We start from the raw sequence: 19,192 nt of genomic DNA, 5'->3' as shown, positions 1-19,192 counted from the left end.
TGCAAGTTTTTTTACATTTTTTTTTAATGAATACAGTTTCATAAATCTCTTGGATCACTTGTGCTGTTTCGTATGTTTTAAAATGGCATTCAGTCATCTCCTCTGTGATGGTACTGCACTACCTGACATGAGGATCTCAATTACTTTGTCATACCTGCTTAGTAAATGTTCACTCATCTTGCAAAACATATAGCACAGTATTTATTATATTTATTTCTCTCAGACATCAGGTTTCACATTTTGCTGCTCCAGAAGATATAGAGAGAAAACAAACAAATTCACAAGCACTTACACACACACATCACCACATTCTCTGCAACTTGCAGCAAACCCTTAACTCATTAGCATGTTTGTTGCTGTGACGTCAGTGGGCTTGGAAATGTCGTGGTGCTTTACATTAGTCAGCAAATGCAGTGAAGCCCAATGTTAGTCACCACCACACCCATAAACTATGTTTTATTCATGAGAAGACAGACACACGCACCACATGAACACACGTATACACACAGAGTGGGTCAGATCTCAAGAGCTGGTGTGGAGAAGCATGCAACTTACTCATAGAGTTTATAAAAATAATTCTATGAAATAAAATGAGGAAGCAAACCAGAAAACAAGAGTATAATGTGTGTGCATTTCCCGTAGTTGCAGAGTTGTAAGGTTTATCTGTGGTAAAAGCTTGGTAAAACCTGTGTAAAAGGCACATACACACTTCATTCAAACAGTAACCTCATTCTCACACATACGCACTTGCATACACAGCTAAGGACCCTGTTAGGGGGTTTACAACTTTGACATTTTGGAAGAAGCAATAATCTCACTCATGCCTCACTCATAGAACCAATCATCTCAATTAATCACACATAAACCAATAATTCTCATTAATCCAGCACTCCCCCATTAAAGCAATCAAGCTCCTATGCAGCTCTCATGCTCTCTCTCTCTCTCTCTCTCTCTCTTTCTTTCTTTCTTTCTTTCTTTCTTTCTGCTTCTGTGTGCTGAGCCACTTAGGAGTACAGGCCATAAAGCAGAACATATTGTGCCATAAAGAGTTATTGAGCTGTGCCTGCTGCTTGTCTTAATGTGAAGGAGAGATGCATGAGCATGGCCCTTGGCTTGTTTCACTCCACTTTATATATTAATTACCAGATAACTGACAATAAATAAAGTCAGCCCAAAAGCAACAAGTTAAGTGCAAACTCACAGCTGGGCAGCAGTACCAGGTCTGGGTTAACTAAGAACAGGAATATTTTACAGCAGGCACTAGCTAGTGAAGACCACATTCCCTTGTTGTTCGAATGAAAGGAAGTAATGACATCAGCAGCCTGCAGGGCAGTTCAGTATCAAGGTCATCCATAAATTCAGTGAGGCCCAAACAACTGGCTGATGCTCAGTGGTTGATATGGAGCTGGGAATACAAACCTACGTCATCGCAGGCCCATCCATCATATAATGGGCTTTACTGATCACCAGAACCAGCGTTTAAAGACCCTTCACAGTACCTCATAGAATAGCAACTTACAAACTTGATGCTCAGACTTTGCACCTGTGGCCTAACGGAGGGAGGCCGCGCATAGGGGATGGGCTTAGTGAATTCACTAAGGTGTTAAGAAATTGAGTACTGAACACTTGAAACCTACAAAATCCTGCAAGGAGACGAAACTGCCCTGTCAATACGTAGTGGGCAACTCACCCCAGCGTTGTCATGGTGACGATGGTGTACCAGAAGGAGGCTGGGATGCTGGTAAACTTGCTGGAGCTGGAGCCTTTCTCTGCGTAGAACATGACGGTGGCGAAGATGATGATGGCCATGGTGAGGGAGAAGAGGAGGAAGCCCAGCTCTGAGGCGCAGCTCTTCAGCGTGTAGCCCAGGATGCGCAGGCCCTGCGAGTGGCGCGAGAACTTGAAGATGCGGAAGACGCGGAAGACGCGCAGCGTGACGAAGGCGCCGCTCACGTCCTCATTGTCCGTCATGACCAGGCCGATGTAGTATGGCAGGATAGCCACCACGTCGATGATGCTCATCACCGAGCGCATGAAGCGGTAGCGGCTGGGTGCGGCGAACAGCCGCATCAGGTACTCCACGGTGAAGATCATCACGCATGCCGTGTCCATGCAGAAGAATGCCACTGTGTAGCGCTCGCCGCACGGCACATCCCGCTGGTTAGGGGTGGAGCCGCACGGCACCGTCTCCACCACGTTGGTGATGACGGACACGGCAATGAAGAAGCCCGTGACGTAGTAGAACACCAGTGCCATGGTGCTCGTGTGAGGATTCTCAAAGGCACGCCACATGGTCTCGCGGAAGGTCATGTTGGGCAGCTTGCTGTCCTTGGAGTCCTCCAGGTCGTCCATCAGTCGCTCGGCATTCTCCCTCTTGCGGTCCTTGTACTCTTCGTAGCAGCAGTCGCTGATGATCTCCGGGATGATCCCAAAGAAGGCCAGCTCCTCATCGTATGCCGAGATGCACTCATAGCGTGGGTAGTGCAGCTTGCCCGTACGGTAGAAGTTAAGGATGCTCCGGAATACGTCTGGGTCACGGTCGAAGAAGTACTCACGGGTCTCCTCATTGTAGAAGAACTCTTTCTCTGAGCTGCCGAGGAGCGTGTCAGGATAACGGTCCAGCGTGTTCCGCCACGTCTGGAAGCGCCGCCCGCTGACGTTGAGCACAATGAGCTCGTCCTGACGCTTGTTCTTGTCGGTTGGTGCGATGGGCATAGGCAGATTGGCCACGGGCATCCAGCCGATAGCCGCTGCCCGGGCGAAGGGGAGCCAGGCCGCTACGCCCGCAGCCATGGTGACTCCGTCTGGGGGCGAGGGGAGCAGGTCGAACACCTTCACAACCAGCTTGACTTCAGCTCCGACACCATCTATGGGGGTGTGGGAGGAGGCAGGGAGAGTGAGTTAAAGAAGAAAGACATGGAAAGGATGGAGAGGAACATAGAAAGAAGACAGAAAGGAGAGAGAGGGAGACATATATATATTGAGAGAGAGAGAGAGAGAGAGAGAGAGAGAGAGAGAGAGAGAGAGAGAGAGAGAGAGAGAGAGAGAAAGGATTTGCATCAAGATATGAAGAGAAAAAAGTATGTACAGCAAAAGAATGGGGAGAGGGGTAACAGGAATGAGGGTAGATAACAGAAACCACGTACAAAGGGGAGATGGAGAAGTACAGAGATTACAGGGAAGACATGGCAGGAGGAGAGGATGATGAAGATGATGAAGGGAGAGAGGACAAGAGGAGGGTGGAAAGGACAAACCAGAGGACAGGGAGGAGAAGGGAGGGGGCAGGGTAAGTCCGGGAGAAGATGGAAAGAGGGAGGGATGGGTAAGAAGAGACCAAGGGAAATAAAGAAAGAAAGAAGCATGCAGAAGGGCATATTCATAAGAAAAATCTTTCATAAGTATATCACATTTGGCAGTAAAATTATTCCCAAACATGTATATTTGAAGAACTGAAATAGCTAGGTTTGAAGCAATTTTCAGTGTCTAACAAAATATACAGTTGCATAGTTTGATAGAAATACAGTTTAATATATGACTCAAAATACTAAGAAACTTGATTTGTTGTTGTCTAGCAGACGACCTTATATAACTCTTATATAGCCTCAAAGATTTCCATTAAATGTATTTCAAATTAAACAGCCTTAATATACTTCATATTAAATAGAAAGAGACGGCTTTTACCAAACATGGCTAAAATGTACAAGAATATACAGCTCCTACTCCATAAATGCTTGTACACCACCAGTCACTAAAACAGAATAAAATGTCAGGGAGTTAAGACACTGCATTGTAATAAGAGGAGTTTTACACATAATCCATTCTGATTTGATCCAAGCAGGGGCTATTATAATTACAACTGCTAAACGCAGCGCAATGTTGGCCACCCTCTGCCGCACCAAGCTATCGTTGAGTAGGCTATTACCGGACCTGTTGATCAGGAGCACTGGCTAACGTTCCCAAACAATACAATCAAACGATGGAAACTGAAACACTGTTTTTTAAAAAAGATTTCTGTCAAGACATATGTTGCTTTAAATTACAAGCAAATATAAACGTAAACTGGGAGAAGTAAAACGGGAACAGTTTATCGATTAACATCATTGCATTAGACGAAAACGTTATCCACCGGGAGAACAAACTGAAATAATTGTATTCTACGTTCTTGCTTTTTGCGAACACAATGTCAGGAGCATACAGTGTTACCCCACAGCCTGACATCAAAAAGAGTTCCTTTACTTACCCGCAAAAATGAATAAACTACACAAACGGCATTTCCGCACTACTAACACTTCGGGAAAGTGGTCGTTGCGACTTTACAAAGTAGCTTTCAAAACCAGGTTAGAAATTGATAACCGATGATGAGAAGTGAAGCTAAACTGCACGAAGCTTATACGAAAACGAACACAATCACGGTATCAAGGTATGGAGTGAAAATAACATTTCACTTTTTATATTCGTCTTCTGCGACATAATGCGTAGTTAAATGTCCAAGTCGCCGAACGATTCCATTTGCTCCGACGAAAAGAACAAGCACCCTCTGCGCTCCAGCTCTCTCCGCCGCTTCCCGCAGGATGCTCGGATGATAGACAGAGGTGGTAGTCCTCTCTCTCTCTCTCTTTCTCTCTCTCTCTCTCTCTCTCTCTCTCTCTCTCTCTCTCTCTGCCGCGTCGCTCCACTGCTCGTTCTCGCGCTCTCTTTTCGTGCCGCGCGCGGAGCTCGTGGAGCCGGGAGAGCGCGAGACGCGCCGAGGCAGACTCAGCTCACTTTCAATCTAGTTGTACACAGGATACAGGGAGATGTTAGGCTGTCTTAATCTCAGCTTCACCGTCTACACTTTATTTATCAAAACGCAACAGGAACGTTCAGAATTCTACATGTTCAAAACATTTGAAAAACGTTCCACGAATAAAGTATGCTGAAACAGACAACCGCATAGGCGAACTGTGAAAATGTAAGAGACCAACGAGCACTGACATTTTCATGTCTGGAATGGGAGTGTGCTTAGACTCCACAGGACTGGTCTAGAGTTTATGATGTAATCCCGTATTAAAGGACTATAGACTATCTCTGTTACTCTGTTAATATTACAACTTCGTTAATACAGCTCTTAAATGAAAAATGATCTGGAAAGAATAAATTACTCATTTGACACATTGAAGGAGCATGTAGGCTAATATATTTGAAAAGATAATAAAAAAGATAAAATAGACAGGCACTCACAATAAACCAAAAGCAGGTTGCTCTGTAAATATCAAACCAATATCTAAACAGTACAGGAAGGAAAGGAACCCAAACCATTAATACCAATCTTCTTCTCTCTAAGGCTACGTCCATCACCCTTGTCTGGTAGATGGAGCCAGAGCAATTATCAAAGAGAACATAAGGAAGATACAATCTTGGCAGTCAACTGGGCAAGTAAGGTTCTGTGAGAGGTGAAACCTTTTTGTTTGTATACCCACATATATTTCTTGCTCCGCTGAGCAATATAAACCCTAATTAATTCAGCAGGGACTGAAGTGCTCACACTACTGCTGAAGGTCGTGAGGAATACTAATGGCCCTGGACCAGTAGCCACAGCAGACATTTATGATCTGGATAGCTGCCTCATAAGCTGCTCCGGTCGCTCGCCTTACCGTCAACTTCTAGTAGTTCTATCGGCTGGTGTCATGGTGCCTGTAATCACTGCATATGATCTCCCCAATATCATTCTACTGGAATGCAGAACAAACAAACAAACAAACAAACAAACAAAAAAATGCCAAACACACGGTTTGCTGTCAGGTGATTTTCCCTGCTGCAGCCAATCAGATTTTGGTGACACTGATTTGACGTTAAAGTCGATAACAGGCATTACTACAAAAATCATGAGTGGAAGCAAAACTCATGAACATCCTGATACTTTGCGAGAAGTGTGGCAATTAGATGATCTTGGGTCTGTTTCTGGAGAGTGTAACAGAAGCGTGTTATTATTGTCACTGCTACTTCCATAACAGATTCTGTCCAGACTGTCCAGATTCTGCTGCCAGCCATGTTTGACACCTAGGCCTGCTTCTTCAGCCTACATTGGTGCATCGAGAAACTCTGGACAAGAAATGTATTCCTCATTGGACTTCAAAGTATGATGCAATGGCAGTGTTGGCCCTGACAGGGACCGATGTTACAGCTGATAGTCTGCGGTTCTATTCTCTGCGCTGCCTTGAAAATTTTAAGCCTCCTGCTGTGACCCACATCCCGTTGTCAGATCAGGGAAAGGCTTTAGAGGAAGCCACTGATGCATCTCAAACCTGCACCTCCTAGTACTTCATTAACATCAGTGCTATTGACCTCAACTGCATCCACGTATCTAAGACAAGCACTTGAATTTTTTTCAGATGGAGAGCAGTGGAAGAGGAGCAATTACGGACCTGCACTACAATAAAGCCACAGTTTAAGTGCCATATTGGCAACGATAGTCAAGAATAAATGAGCCTATGGCTCAAACTCTCAGCCTACTTTAACTTACAGAAATCTACCTACTGCCCTTCTGTTGAAATCTTCTAAAAATTATTTAGTAATGAGTCATAAAAGTCTTATGCTGACCTGTACTTTGACATGTGCAGACAAATCGAAGCTTATTTCAATATGTTTTAGAGTGAAATTATATTTCTGGGCTCCTTAAGTGGAGAAAGGCTTTCCCCCTCCTTTGAAGACTTCAGCTCGAAATTGCTTTAACCAATGTGAATCTTGACAACAGTGTTCTCCTTTCCAGCAGAAAACCTGTCACTACTGTAGTCCTAGTTCACCCCACAAACAGTCTATGCATGTCAGACACTGCAGATGATAACCACCACAGCTGAAAACCTGTTCTGTCACACTTATATAAAGCTAGAGAAACATCTACATTATGTATTTCCTCACATCACTGAGCGTGTGAAGAATCAGCCTGTCAAGGACTGTGCATAATGTTCTTCCAAGAACCTCCACAAACAGACAGCTTCCACTACATCCGATCTTTGAAATCTTTGATTACATGCGGTCATATAAATATCATCTCAGCTGACATATGGTTGGTTGACTCCTGTTTCATGTGTGTAATGTGTCTCAGAGGACTGTGTGTGTGTGTATGTGTGTGTGTGTGTGTGTGTGTGTGTGTGTAGAATGCTCACCCCCAGTAGAGTTGGTTGAATGAGACTGAGTGACGCAACTGCCATGACTGTATCAAAGGTTACAGTATTTAAAGCCCAAAGGCACTGTGTGTGTGTGTGTGTGTGTGTGTGTGTGTGTGTGTGTGTGTGTGTGTGTGTGTGTGTGTGTGAGTGTGTGTGAGTGTGTGTGTCTCTGTTTGACTGTGTATTTGTATATGGGAATGTGTTCACAATGCAGCTTTGAAAAACACAGCTTGTTGGCCAAATTGTTGCAATGCAGTTATCATGGACATTATTTAAATGTTTTTTCAAGTAAATACTAGGAATTAATATAAATCCTTCAATCAATATCAAATGCTATGCACTAATGGAAAAATGTATTTCAGAGTCTCTCTCTCTCTCTCTCTCTCTCTCTCTCTCTCTCTCTCTCTCTCTCTCTCTCACACACACACACACACACACACACACACACACACACACACACACACAAAAACAATTCTCAGAGATACATATATGATGAATGGCCACTTCATTAGAGACACCTGCCCCATTTATGATAGTATTTTCCCTGTATAGAAATTAGACATGTGACCTCAGAGTGCAGTATAAAATCAGAAGAGCAATATTTCCATGGATCAGTTTCAGTGTGAATCTACATTAGAATGGAAAAATCGAAAAACTGAGTAACTTTGAACGAGGCATGGTCATCAGTGGTAGACTGTGATCATCAGAAAAACTGTGAAAGGGGATCCTGTGGATGTAAATATCTTATCTGGCAAAATTTGTCAGAGGAGGATGTCAAGAATCTTTCTGATGAACAGGTGGTGCACAGTCAAGCAAATTACAGCTGAATGCAACACTGGTGCTCCAAATATCTTGTCCAAACACACATTTCGTTGTTCCTTAGAGTGGATGGACTACACAGCAGACCACCAGTTCGAATGCCATTGCTGTCTAAGAGAATCAGGCAAGACTCCAGTGTGCAAAAGGGTGCAAAAATTGGATCAGTGAGCAGTGGAAAACATTGCATGGTCAGATGAATCCAGATTTCTGTTGCACCATGGGAGGGTCAGAATTTGACGCAAGCAAAATGAATCAATGAACCCTGCATTTTAGGTGTCAACGGTTCAGGCTGGTAGAGGTGGAGTAATGGTGTAGAGAATGTTTTCTTGACAGCAGGACTTACATAAGCAATGTGGCTGATCAAGTTCATTCCTCTATGGCAGTCATTAATGCTGTGGCAGTAGGACACTTCCAGCAGGACAATGCACCATGCCATAAGCGTCGTATAGTCATGGATTGGTTCCAGGAACATGACAGTGAGTTTTCCTTGCTTCTCTGGCCTTCACATTCCTCAGATCCTAATACTATAGATCATCTCTGGGCCAAGGTAGAACAGGCTGCTCAGAGCCCCATCTAACTTTGCGGTAACTGTGAGAAGTTATCCTGCTTGCATTGGCCAAGATTCATGCAGAACAATTTAAACTCCTAGTGGAATCTATGTCATGACATATGATGGAGTTCTGAAAAGCAATAGAGGTTCAAATCTCTTCTAGATGGGTGTCTCTATAAAAGTGGCCATTCAGTGTACATCTCAACTAATATTCCGTTTTTTTTTCTGCTTATGTTTGCTTCCAAAACTTTTTGAATTTACTGGCTATGCTAACTGATGTTTTTTTTATAGCTAGTAAGGGACTCATGTCTACTGTCAATTAGCCTGTGTTGTAACTGCTATAAATCTCTGAGCAAGGACCAAAGGTAGACATTTAATCCATTCCAGCAGCAGTGGGAAAGTGTTCAGTACATGATGGCTCCCTTTTCAGACTAAGCAAGCCTGAGCAATGGCGGGATATGGTGGTATGAAGTTGGTGGTGTGTTGGATATAATGGAAAACAATTGAAAGAAGAGCATTTGTAAGACCTGTGACTCTATTTCTGCGAGGTGAGGGGAGACAAAACAATAATCAGTCGTAAACTGCTGTGTAGATAATTATGAGCAATAGTTTGTGTGCTGCTAAGGTGCTGTCATGGTGAAGGACCGGGACTGCAAGATGTCTGGTGCTTTGATTATACTGGGAGGACTGAGTGGAAGTGGAGGACAAGTCTGCTCCAGTGGCTATACTGGGCTGTTGAAAGGATGTGCTAAATATCCTGCTCTGCATGTAGTGAAGTAACTAGACCAAATTCCCAAGAAGCACCATGTAGCAGGAAATTTGCATTAAATAAGTATAATTTTAATTTAATTAAATTAAGTATATTTATAATTTAATATTTTCAAGTCAGGGAAAGACAGATTATCTGAAAGGGGACCTGTTCATAAAAGGTTACTCAACCAGACAACGTGCTTGACAAGCCCTTAGCCCTTTCAGTGTGTAAACTGAATAAAGCAATGATGCATTAGAACACCCAGGTGTAGTCCACACACACCCACACACGCATGTATGTGCTTGTACACAGAGTAAACCTCCCTAGTAATAATGCACTGAAGACATGCAAAACTTACTTTATGAGGCAACACAGGCCCTGGTGTCACGGCCATATGTTTTGCTCTGTAAACAGTAGCTCTCTGCAGACCTGTGATGAGGCATGGAAAATTCAGGCCTGTCGTATCACTAAGTGCCTCATCTGATGAGGTGGGAGTGTGTGTGTGTGTTGGGGGCGGGGGGGCAGAATCACAAACTCACAGCTCTGAAGCTCTGGTACCAGGTGACCGAGCATCCAGCAGAGAGTGGCTAAACCACACAGTTCCAATATTTACTGTACTGTCATAGAAGTGAAACAGGGTATGAGTTGAAGAAACATTTAATTAGCTGAAATTGTACCTGGCAATAAAATTTTGGTCAGTGGTGTGTCAGGTAATCAGCAAATCATATACTTTTCCTTGCAATATCCAAAGTTACTCCTTTGAGAGCATAAGGAGTGTCAGTTCTCTGCCTGAGGAGACAATCTCCAGGTCACATAATATATATTATATGAAAATCCCATTTTCTACAAAACTAATATCAAAAATATTTACACATACAGTTGAGATCATTAAGGATTACTTTTAGAGCATACCTCACCTGATCTCTCAAATGACTTACTTGATCTTGCTAATTATATCTAGCTCAATGTGGCCCAAAATTTAGACTGAGCCAAGCAGTTCATTCTCAGCTAAGCGGATCATTCTCATCATCTCCGATTAATGAATAGCTCCATTTTTATGTTAATGTCTCTTTGTGTCAAATTAAAGGAGTTTGGAAGCTAAGTGTTTACCATGTGGTTTATTGCACAGGCTGGTGCTCTATTGGAGACATCTTCACACACTGAGGCGGACCAGCATGCGCAATTAGTTTATTTAGTGAAAGTCAGAGTAAACAGGCAACACTACCTTTCATTTTCCCTATTGGGGAAACATTTTCAGGATACTTACTTTAGAATAAGAAGAACAAACATCTTGCTACATTTGAATTAGAATAAGAAGAGACATCTTGCTATGTTGAGAAAGCAGCGACAAGCGAGGTTAAAAACAGCATTTCAGCATTTGTTACCTGCACATATAACTGAGTTGAGTTAAAGACTGCCTGCATTGAAAAAAAGGCAGCCTCATAACATCTTGTAATGGTGTTGTGCATGGCCTGAAGGCTGTTCAGCCCTCCGCTGCCATAATGCAGTCTGCTATTGCCTTCAGTCTGCACACTTAAAACAAATGCATAGAAATGCAGGACGATATGCCCCAACCATGTGTTTACCTAATTAGATAAAACCTTGGGGCAAATGAGTCACTTTCTCCAGAGCATTTTTTAATCAGTGCAGTGACTGTGCATGGGTGACTGCTGAAGCTGTTGATATCAGAACTCCATTCCAGGCACAAATGAAGAGGAATTAGAACTAGAATAATTGGAATCACTGCTGAGTTGTGGAGGAGCTATCTCTATCACACTGATCCAAACTCCAACAGTGTAAATCTCCCATTGGAAAATTATTTATTTTCACATGGAGGATTTGTGTCACTCTTCCACCTCCCCCAATGCTGCACCTGTGTCTGCACTGCCTCTCTCCACCTCTCTAGAATTCCAATCAACTGTTCATCATCATTCCCACCAAACAGCATAGACTAAAAATAGCCAGGAACGCTGCCCATTTTGCAAATTCTTGCTGATAGCAGTTCTGAGCCTTTCATATTTGTTCCCAGTATTCCTGTCACACTGCTTGCTGTATACGTGTTCTTTGTGGATTGTTTTTTGCAGTTGCTTTCTTTGCTACATATAACTAGGAGATTCCATGCACCCTAGCATTCCAGCCTCATTGGGATGCAGATAACTCACACAAAATGTTTGTACATTCTGTTATGACTAAGTATAAGAAGGTCACCAGAATGGACAATAGGTCATTTTGAAGTGCAAAGTCAGAGATTGGAAAAAATGAAGCATGACGAGATCTTACAATCCAGGGAAAACCATCTTTCTAAGAGAAATACTGACCATTCAATAGTGTAAGAGTAAGGGTGGGGTTGGGGGCATGTGTGAGATTATAACACAGGAGTGAGACATGACTATGGAAAATAAGGCAGCTCTTGTATTAGAAAAACAAAAGGAATCTCCAAACTGGCCTACAAAGGGCTTGAAAGGGAGTCGAGTCCTGTATTATGCGGAAGCATAAAGCAGCGGCTTGGCTGTGGGTAGAAGCAGGCAGGTTTAAATAGGAGGAAATAAAGTGGAAAGGTAAATGGTATAACTAAAAATTTGGAGCTTGAGAGCAGGGGATTGGCTGAAGACAGCAATTGATGGAAGGTTCCAGTGTACAGCGGGGGGGCTGAAATCCCAAGATGCACTTTAACGGTGTGAGCCAAGTGGAGGTATGCCACAGGGAGTTTGGAGTGCACTCTGCCCATAGGAGGTACACACTCCAGAAGTCCGGGTGTTCCTGGTAGTATAGGTGAAGGAACATACTGAGTTTCTAATTGACCCTCTTGACCTGCCTGTTGACCTGGATGTCAGGCTCACCATCATGTTCAGCTTGTCAAGGAACTTCAGCCACACTAAACTATACCCCTCTGTAGGAAATTATGTCTTCCAGCAGGCCAAACTTGCTGAACACATGCTGAATGAGCAGGGTAGCCATCTCTAGGACTGTGGGGAGATCTGGGAGTGGGATAAAGTGTGCCATTTTAGAAAAGCCATCAACTACAGAGAGAACGGTGGTGTTATCATCTGATAATGGAAGGTCCATTACTACCAGGTAGGACCATGGCTTCTTAGGATAGAGCTGTGGAAGCAGCTTGCTAGGAGGCCATGTGAACAGTTATGTCTCGTTGTATAGAGGGCCACCAGTGGTGTGCAGCTAGCCACTGGCTGGTGTGCGTTGCACCTTGCTGTCCAGTACCCAAGGATGTGTGGGCCATGTTATGAGAGGGGAGCTCTCAGGACTAGGGGCAAGGAGTGAGAGTACTTTACTAAGTGTTAAGACCCTGGTAATGTATGCGAGGCCTCAGCCCACCAACCTTTTTCACAAAGAAGATGCTAGCTGAGGCAGGTGAGGTGGAGGGGAGAATATAAACCTAGGCCAGGGCCTCTTGGATGTACTGTTGCATCACCAAAATCTCCTCCTGCAAAAGGACATAGATCTTACAACTGGGGGGCGTGCACCATCCAGTAGATGGATACCACAGTGGGTGTCACAGTGATGAGGAAGATGTGTGGCTTCATAGCTTTCAATGGATGTCGACAGGAGAGGTAGTGTGCCGGGTGTGAGGCAGTGTACATGACAGAAGGGGGACCATTTAACTATTTCACTGTTGGGCCAGAAAATGAGTGGGTTGTGAGTATGCAGCTAGTACATATGACTGGCTGTGTGGGGGAGTAGCTAAAAAGAAAAGACAGGTGTTCTGAAAGCGTACCACTGGTAAATAGATAAGGGTTTAGTTTGCTATGGTGCCTTTCTCTGCAGGGCCATCCAGCAAATGCACATTTAGGGGAAAAGGCAACAGTAGGAGCTCCAGATCAAGTTGTAGTACCAGCCCCCTGTTGATCAGGTTCCCTGCTGTGCAACTAGGAGTCCACTAGGGCTGAAACAGGCAGAGAGCAACCCTGTGCATGACAACAGATTTGAAAATAAAAGTGAATATAGCAGAGGGACGCTGCTCACCTTGTGGTATGGTTGGGTTTCTTAGCTTCTGGTGTGGGGGGACAAAGAATACAGGCTGGGAGCTTATGATCAGAACCACCACAGTAAAGTCAGAGATGCATCCGTGCACATGCAAGTTGGTGTTCACCAACGTACTGACCGTACTGATGATGAATGCCACCTTCGCATGATCAGGGGCTGGTAGGCAAAAGACAGTTGGTACTGCACGAGAAAAGCCTCGCAGCCCTCCAGGTCCCTGCCATAAACCTCAGGTGTAGCAATATGGTAAAGACCTCGAAGATCTCCAGCCCCTGCCAAGGTATCTAAGAAGGCAGCAGAGCCTCCACATAGCTGTCTCGTTGATCCAGGCTGGAGTGAAGGTGGGGAAGCTGCTGACCTTGGCTGATCAACATCTGTTGTTGCTGACCGATCACAGCACCCTGGAGGCTCAACTAAAGCTGTCTCATTTGCTGCGCTCCCTTCCTGTGGCTTCAGATTCTGTGACATTATGACACAGGAGTGAGACACAAGTGTGGAAAATAAGGCAACGGTTTTATTAGAAAAACAAAAGAAATGACCAAAACGGCATACAAAGGGCTTGGAAAGAGCCCTGTATTATTTGGAAGCATAAGGTAGTGACTTGACTCTAGGCAGAAGCAGGCTACAATGTGAAGTTCTGGAGTTCAGCACCTGTAGGGGTTAAATAGGAGAAAAGTGGAAACAGGTGAACAGTAAGACTAATAAGTGTTGACTGAGAATGGGGCAGTGGTTGAGGATGAAGGCTGACAGGGATTGGAGGGGGTGTGTGTGTGTGTGTGTTCCTGTCTGGCCATCGGCCGAGGCATGAATGCATGGCAAGATGTATTAGAGCAGAAAAGGCCCAGTGAGATCAAGATGCTGTTCCAAAGATGCACAGAGAGGGCTTTGGCTTAATAGAAACACTAAGTATACATTCCATATATGTGCACCTCAGTGCTTGCATGATACCCTCTACACTATTAGTATATCTCTCACATAACCATTTTCACACTTTCTAAGTACTAGCACATTCCACTGGCAGTAACCAACACATCACCCTTACGCCAACACCAGCAATATCTTAATGCCCCATTAACCCCAAATATACCACCAGGGTTGACAGTAAAGAACCAAAGAAAGTCCTTCTATAAAAATGTCCCTGCTGGCCAATCAGAGCACACTGGACACAATGACACAATGACCCCTGACCTGAATGATACATTAACATGGATGTCACATGTTCTTAACAAGTATGTCATGCACTACATGGAATATTTCCTCCTTTCAAGCTGCTTCTGAAGACAGCATGCATATGCTTCAGAGATGATCTCAGCCACCGAGAGACAGAAGAAAAGATACAACCCTGTGCAGTAGCTATGGCAACACTTGCTCAAACATACAATAGCTTTCAAAGCTCCTGCTGCTGTAGGAGGATATTAGCAGCACCCAAAACCAGTCTCTGTTTTGCATGCAAAGTCAAACTCTCAGCAACATGCCTGTGTTTTCATGAGCTACATGTTGCCTTACATCACAGATGTGTTCAGTCCATCACTCCTCTGGCCTGGTAATACATTTTGCTGAACTGAAACAACTAGCCTTCGTGCCAAGTGAGCAGAGTGGGACAACTGGGTAATTATGTATCCTTAGTCCTTGATGCTGAGTAATATGGTAAATATTCAAATGATGTTCAAACAGACCTCTGTCACTGGTTGTTAAAGCACATTTATTTTAGTCCCTAAGGACTGTTTAGGAGAATGAAGCAGTAAGTACTAATGGAGATGGATTGTGAATCTTAAAACAATTGCCACAATATAAATATATGGGTCCAGGAAGTGATGTACCGTGCAATATCTTTAAAAGGAAACATACAACCATCAACCATTAGCATGTCGTTCTTATGATTATTTTGATCGTGTTGTGCACCACAACAAAAAGTCAATAACTACACTAAAAAAGAAATAGCGATACCAGCTGAATGGTGTACCCATTAAAAGCACTGAGAGGCAAAGAGACTGCACCAGAGGCAAGAAAGGGGCTGCATCAGAGAATGAGTTTTGGTGCTGGTGTTTTGGCTTCAGCCCTGTGCTGTTTCCTGATAGAGCACAACTTGACCACGACTCCTCTAGGAGCTGGTGACCCAGTTACTGAATGCCATATCACAATTGTGTGTATTTTTGTGTCTATGTGTGTTTGTGTGTGTCACATACCTTTATTTGGGAGATTTGGGAGTCTGAGGGTGATGTGGGAGGAGGGTGAGTCTGAAGTGTGGGTCGGAGAGCACTTTAAAAATTCAGTTAACTGAATTCTTGCTTTGTGTTCATGTACACATATTTGGATCAAAGTGGAGTAGCACATGCTGATTGCACTCGAAAGCTCAGCTAGAGCAATCACTCTTTGTATGTGTGTGTGTGTGTGTGTGTGTGTGTGTGTGTGTCTGTGTGCATGCATGTTTGTAAGAAAGTGAAAGACATCGTCCACCAAAATTAAAACTGTTACGTGTGAAGGGAGCAACAAAAGGCAACAAAACTTGCATGTGTGGATTTACTAGTGTAGCAACACTGGTTTTCAGGGAACAATGACTTGACAATCAATAAAACACACATTTAAAGGGCATGCTGGACTGTCTATTACAAAACTACAGAAGCCAAGAGTGGTTATGGCACTGCTTTTGACATTTCTTGATGTTGGCTTTAGAAGACTGAGTGGATACATATAAGCTAGCCTGTGGACATTGATTAACAACTTTAAAAAACATGGACTATGTTATCAGGACAGTGCTGACATACTGGGTTAGATCCCAGGATACACTGGTCGGTCAGCCTGCCTTTGTCACATTCCATTTCTGCTTTCTCTTCTTTGCTCGCTTCTTTGTTGTGATGTGTGTCCCTTCTTAGGATATTCCTGTTGTGGGGGGAACCAGGTCCAGATGGACGGACAGGAGATGGGACTGTGCTTTGCTTGTACATCTATGCAAACCCAGTGAGTGTGTTGTGTCTCTGAGGTTGGTGATGCATTGCTGTGGGATAATCCTTCATTTGCAATATAATACACCTTTCCAGAACCTTTCAAGGGTGTTAAACTACTTTCTGTTGGTCTTTTTTTTGTGCTGAATTTCATTAGTTAGGGAGGCTGGGAAGGACACTGTATTTTCTTTTGTATTTTGTTTCAGGTTACTTTAGAGATTGTAGTTTCCCTTAATTAGTTTGCTTAGTTTGTGTTTTGTTTATTGTTTTGGTGGTAATCTCACCCTGAAGTCGTTTTTCTTCCAGTTTTCCTTTTGCACAATGACATAAATAAAAGAAGTACCTTCTAGGGTATTCTGGTTTTATAAGGCAATTCGGTCTGGCTCTTGTTCTTTTATGATGTTACCACCTGTCAATCAACCTAGGCTGAGTCAGTCCCCTCTGGACACATTGTAAGAATTGAAAGGAACCTACTTGCTTTGGTGTAAAGGAAAAGACCTTCAATACCCTTCCCTGCCCAGTCTGTGGGGATAGCTCCCAGACTTCTAATTTGGGTGTCATCTCAGAGCCATGATACCATGTCAGAGACAGGTCATTTAATAGGCCTAAAGCTAACTGTAAACCTGCACCAAAATGGAAGCACAGACACATCTCAAGTTGCGTGACCCCACTCACTAGCTCAGGTGTTCCATCAGAATTCCTTATATTACTTGTCTACATTCACTGTTTAAAAATCTAATATGAATTACCTCACTCATCTATAAAATGCTTTAGATATAGCCTACTCATCTGCATGTTAGGCCTAATTACTAATTTGTCTATTACTAACAGATCTTCGGACACAATTAACAACAGCTTAGATGCTTTGAACAAAAGTTATTTCATTGTAGATCATATAATTATATAATTATATCTTATTCCAGTTAGTGTGTGTGTGTGTGTGTGTGTGTGTGTGTGTGTGTGTGTGTGTGTGTGTGTGTATTCTGATAAGAAGAATACAGATAGGCTAGTGTAAACAAAATACCTTGTCTACATAGCCCAGCTGTACTTCATTCCATTATAATAAACAAGAATGAACTAGTGCAGCAGCACCAGTAAAATAGATCTAAATCAAAATGTGTCCCAGAGCAACAAAGTTTGGTGCTGGTGTGCGGGGTTATAATTGAAAACAGTGGAAATGCTGGAACAGAATATCGACTGCGCAGTGCACCACACTCATGACACTGCAGGTGTGTGGTCGCTCAAGAGTGATATTGTGCGGTTGTAATTCTAAAACACTTATGGCCAGTTGTGCAGGGTGAATGTGTCGTCAAGGTAACAGCTTGTACAGTCTGGATTTGTCATACATAAGGGGCATTGAGTTATGTCTATAGCCCTGCTGCTGTCTAGGGTTAACCCATATGTGTGCTTTGAGTACCAATTGCCAGTCACAATCTGAGCTAAAAGTTTTTCTTTTGCTCAAACTTTCAATGTGATGAGCTTGTTATACTGCAAATTTGTAATATTTTGTGTTCATGACACAAGTGAGTAGCTCAGTAGCTATCAGCTAACTTGCTAACAACTCAGTAGCTATCAGTCACTCTCAAAATCTCCATGGCCCTCCAAAGCTTGGCTACATATACCCCAAACCCCTTAACAGAGAAGAGAGCCTCCATTCTCTGGAACCTCTCTCCTCTTCATTCTCATCTGCCTCCTGTATTTAATGTTCCTCCTGTTAAATAGGAAGCAATTAACTCAGTGCTGCCTGGCCATGGGCATCTGAGAGGGGAATTTGGGGAAGCTAATTATCTGCACACAGAACACCACCCTGGAGCCAACCGGCTAAAGAGAGATACACTTTTGCTCTCAGATCCTAATCACAGCTCCCTGAGATGAAACTGGGCTGAAAACACTGAAATGAGTTTGTAAATTAATCAGTGGACCGTTGAAGCAACTCACTCAACACAAAACTGATGCAGAAGTGTTCACTAAGGCTAGCATCCCTCACACACTGGACCGCAGAAGAGTTGCTAAAGCTAGCATTCCTCACACACTGGACCACAGAAGAGACATTAAAGCTAGCATTCCTAACACACTGGACAGCAGAAGAGTCATTAAAGCTAGCATCCCTCACACACTGGACCGCAGAAGAGTCGTTAAAGCTAGCATTCCTAACACACTGGACTGCAGAAGAGTCGTTAAATATAGCATTTCTCACACACTGGACCGCAGAAGAGTCGTTAAAGCTAGCATTTCTCACACACTGGACTGCAGAAGAGTCGTTAAAGCTAGCATTCCTCACACACTGGACTGTAGAAGAGTCGTTAAAGCTAGCATTCCTCACACACTGGACTGATGTCAAAAAATGAAAATGAGGTTTTAAAATAACAAACAGAAAATAAAGGTGAGTGGGAAATTACTGGGTCAGAAAGTCTGTAATGAGCGCATCATCATTAGACAAGAAGTAAACATTTGTGAAAAATATTGAAATTTATATTTCTCTCATTATGTCTCTCGGGAGAACACTTGACAGAGCAATTACTGGATAAAAAAAAATCAACAATGAGTCACAAATCATCTTGTTGCAATAATCCAGAAGAGAATAGGATGGTTGGGTCAAAAACCCATTACTTTGTTTAAACAATGGCACTGTTTGCTTTACATGGTTTCAGGTCAGATCCATGGCATGGTCCCTGGCTTGCACACTGAATCAGTATAACTGCTATTGGAGAATCTTTAGAGTAGCTGCGTTTTGGACTTTAAAAAAATACAACCACAATTTTACTGCAACAGAAATGTTTTTATTAGCACAACAAATATTGTATCTAGACTAAGATTCCAAGTGTTCCAACCAGAACACTCCAGTTCCAACCAGAAACTGATTACCGTATGTGGCAACAAACGTATCATTCAGGAAAAGCCAAAACCCAAAGGAATGCCAGGCGGCCACGGGTGTTCGGCATGAGCGGCCCAGATAGACTGTTTCTCCCCAAACAGAAGTAAG

The 19,192-nt window shown here is 43.3% G+C and overlaps 1 protein-coding gene across 4 annotated transcripts in view; it reads right to left on the bottom strand.

Moving 5' to 3' along the window:
* Positions 1-4,619, bottom strand: part of kcnd3 (potassium voltage-gated channel, Shal-related subfamily, member 3) — a 93,490-nt gene extending 88,871 nt beyond the window's left edge. For 3 of the 4 annotated variants that reach the window (XM_027001297.3, XM_035521810.2, XM_035521811.2), the window contains exons 1-2: positions 4,446-4,619; positions 1,691-2,867 (exon numbers count right to left, since the gene is read on the bottom strand). In XM_027001297.3, coding sequence (XP_026857098.1) covers positions 1,691-2,867; positions 4,446-4,470 — 1,202 coding nt within the window. In that variant the 5' untranslated portion in view covers positions 4,471-4,619. Of the gene's footprint in view, positions 1-1,690; positions 2,868-4,240 lie in introns of all 4 variants that reach the window. The other variant, XM_035521812.2, reaches the window with a different exon arrangement.
* Between the last annotated feature and the right edge of the window lie 14,573 nt (positions 4,620-19,192).

The sequence above is a fragment of the Electrophorus electricus genome, chromosome 25, assembly GCF_041902795.1.
Source record: "Electrophorus electricus isolate QZ-2024a chromosome 25, ASM4190279v1, whole genome shotgun sequence".
NCBI lineage: Eukaryota > Metazoa > Chordata > Actinopteri > Gymnotiformes > Gymnotidae > Electrophorus > Electrophorus electricus.
The sequence above is the reverse complement of the archived record's forward strand: the minus strand, read 5'-3'. Positions and strand labels throughout refer to the sequence as shown.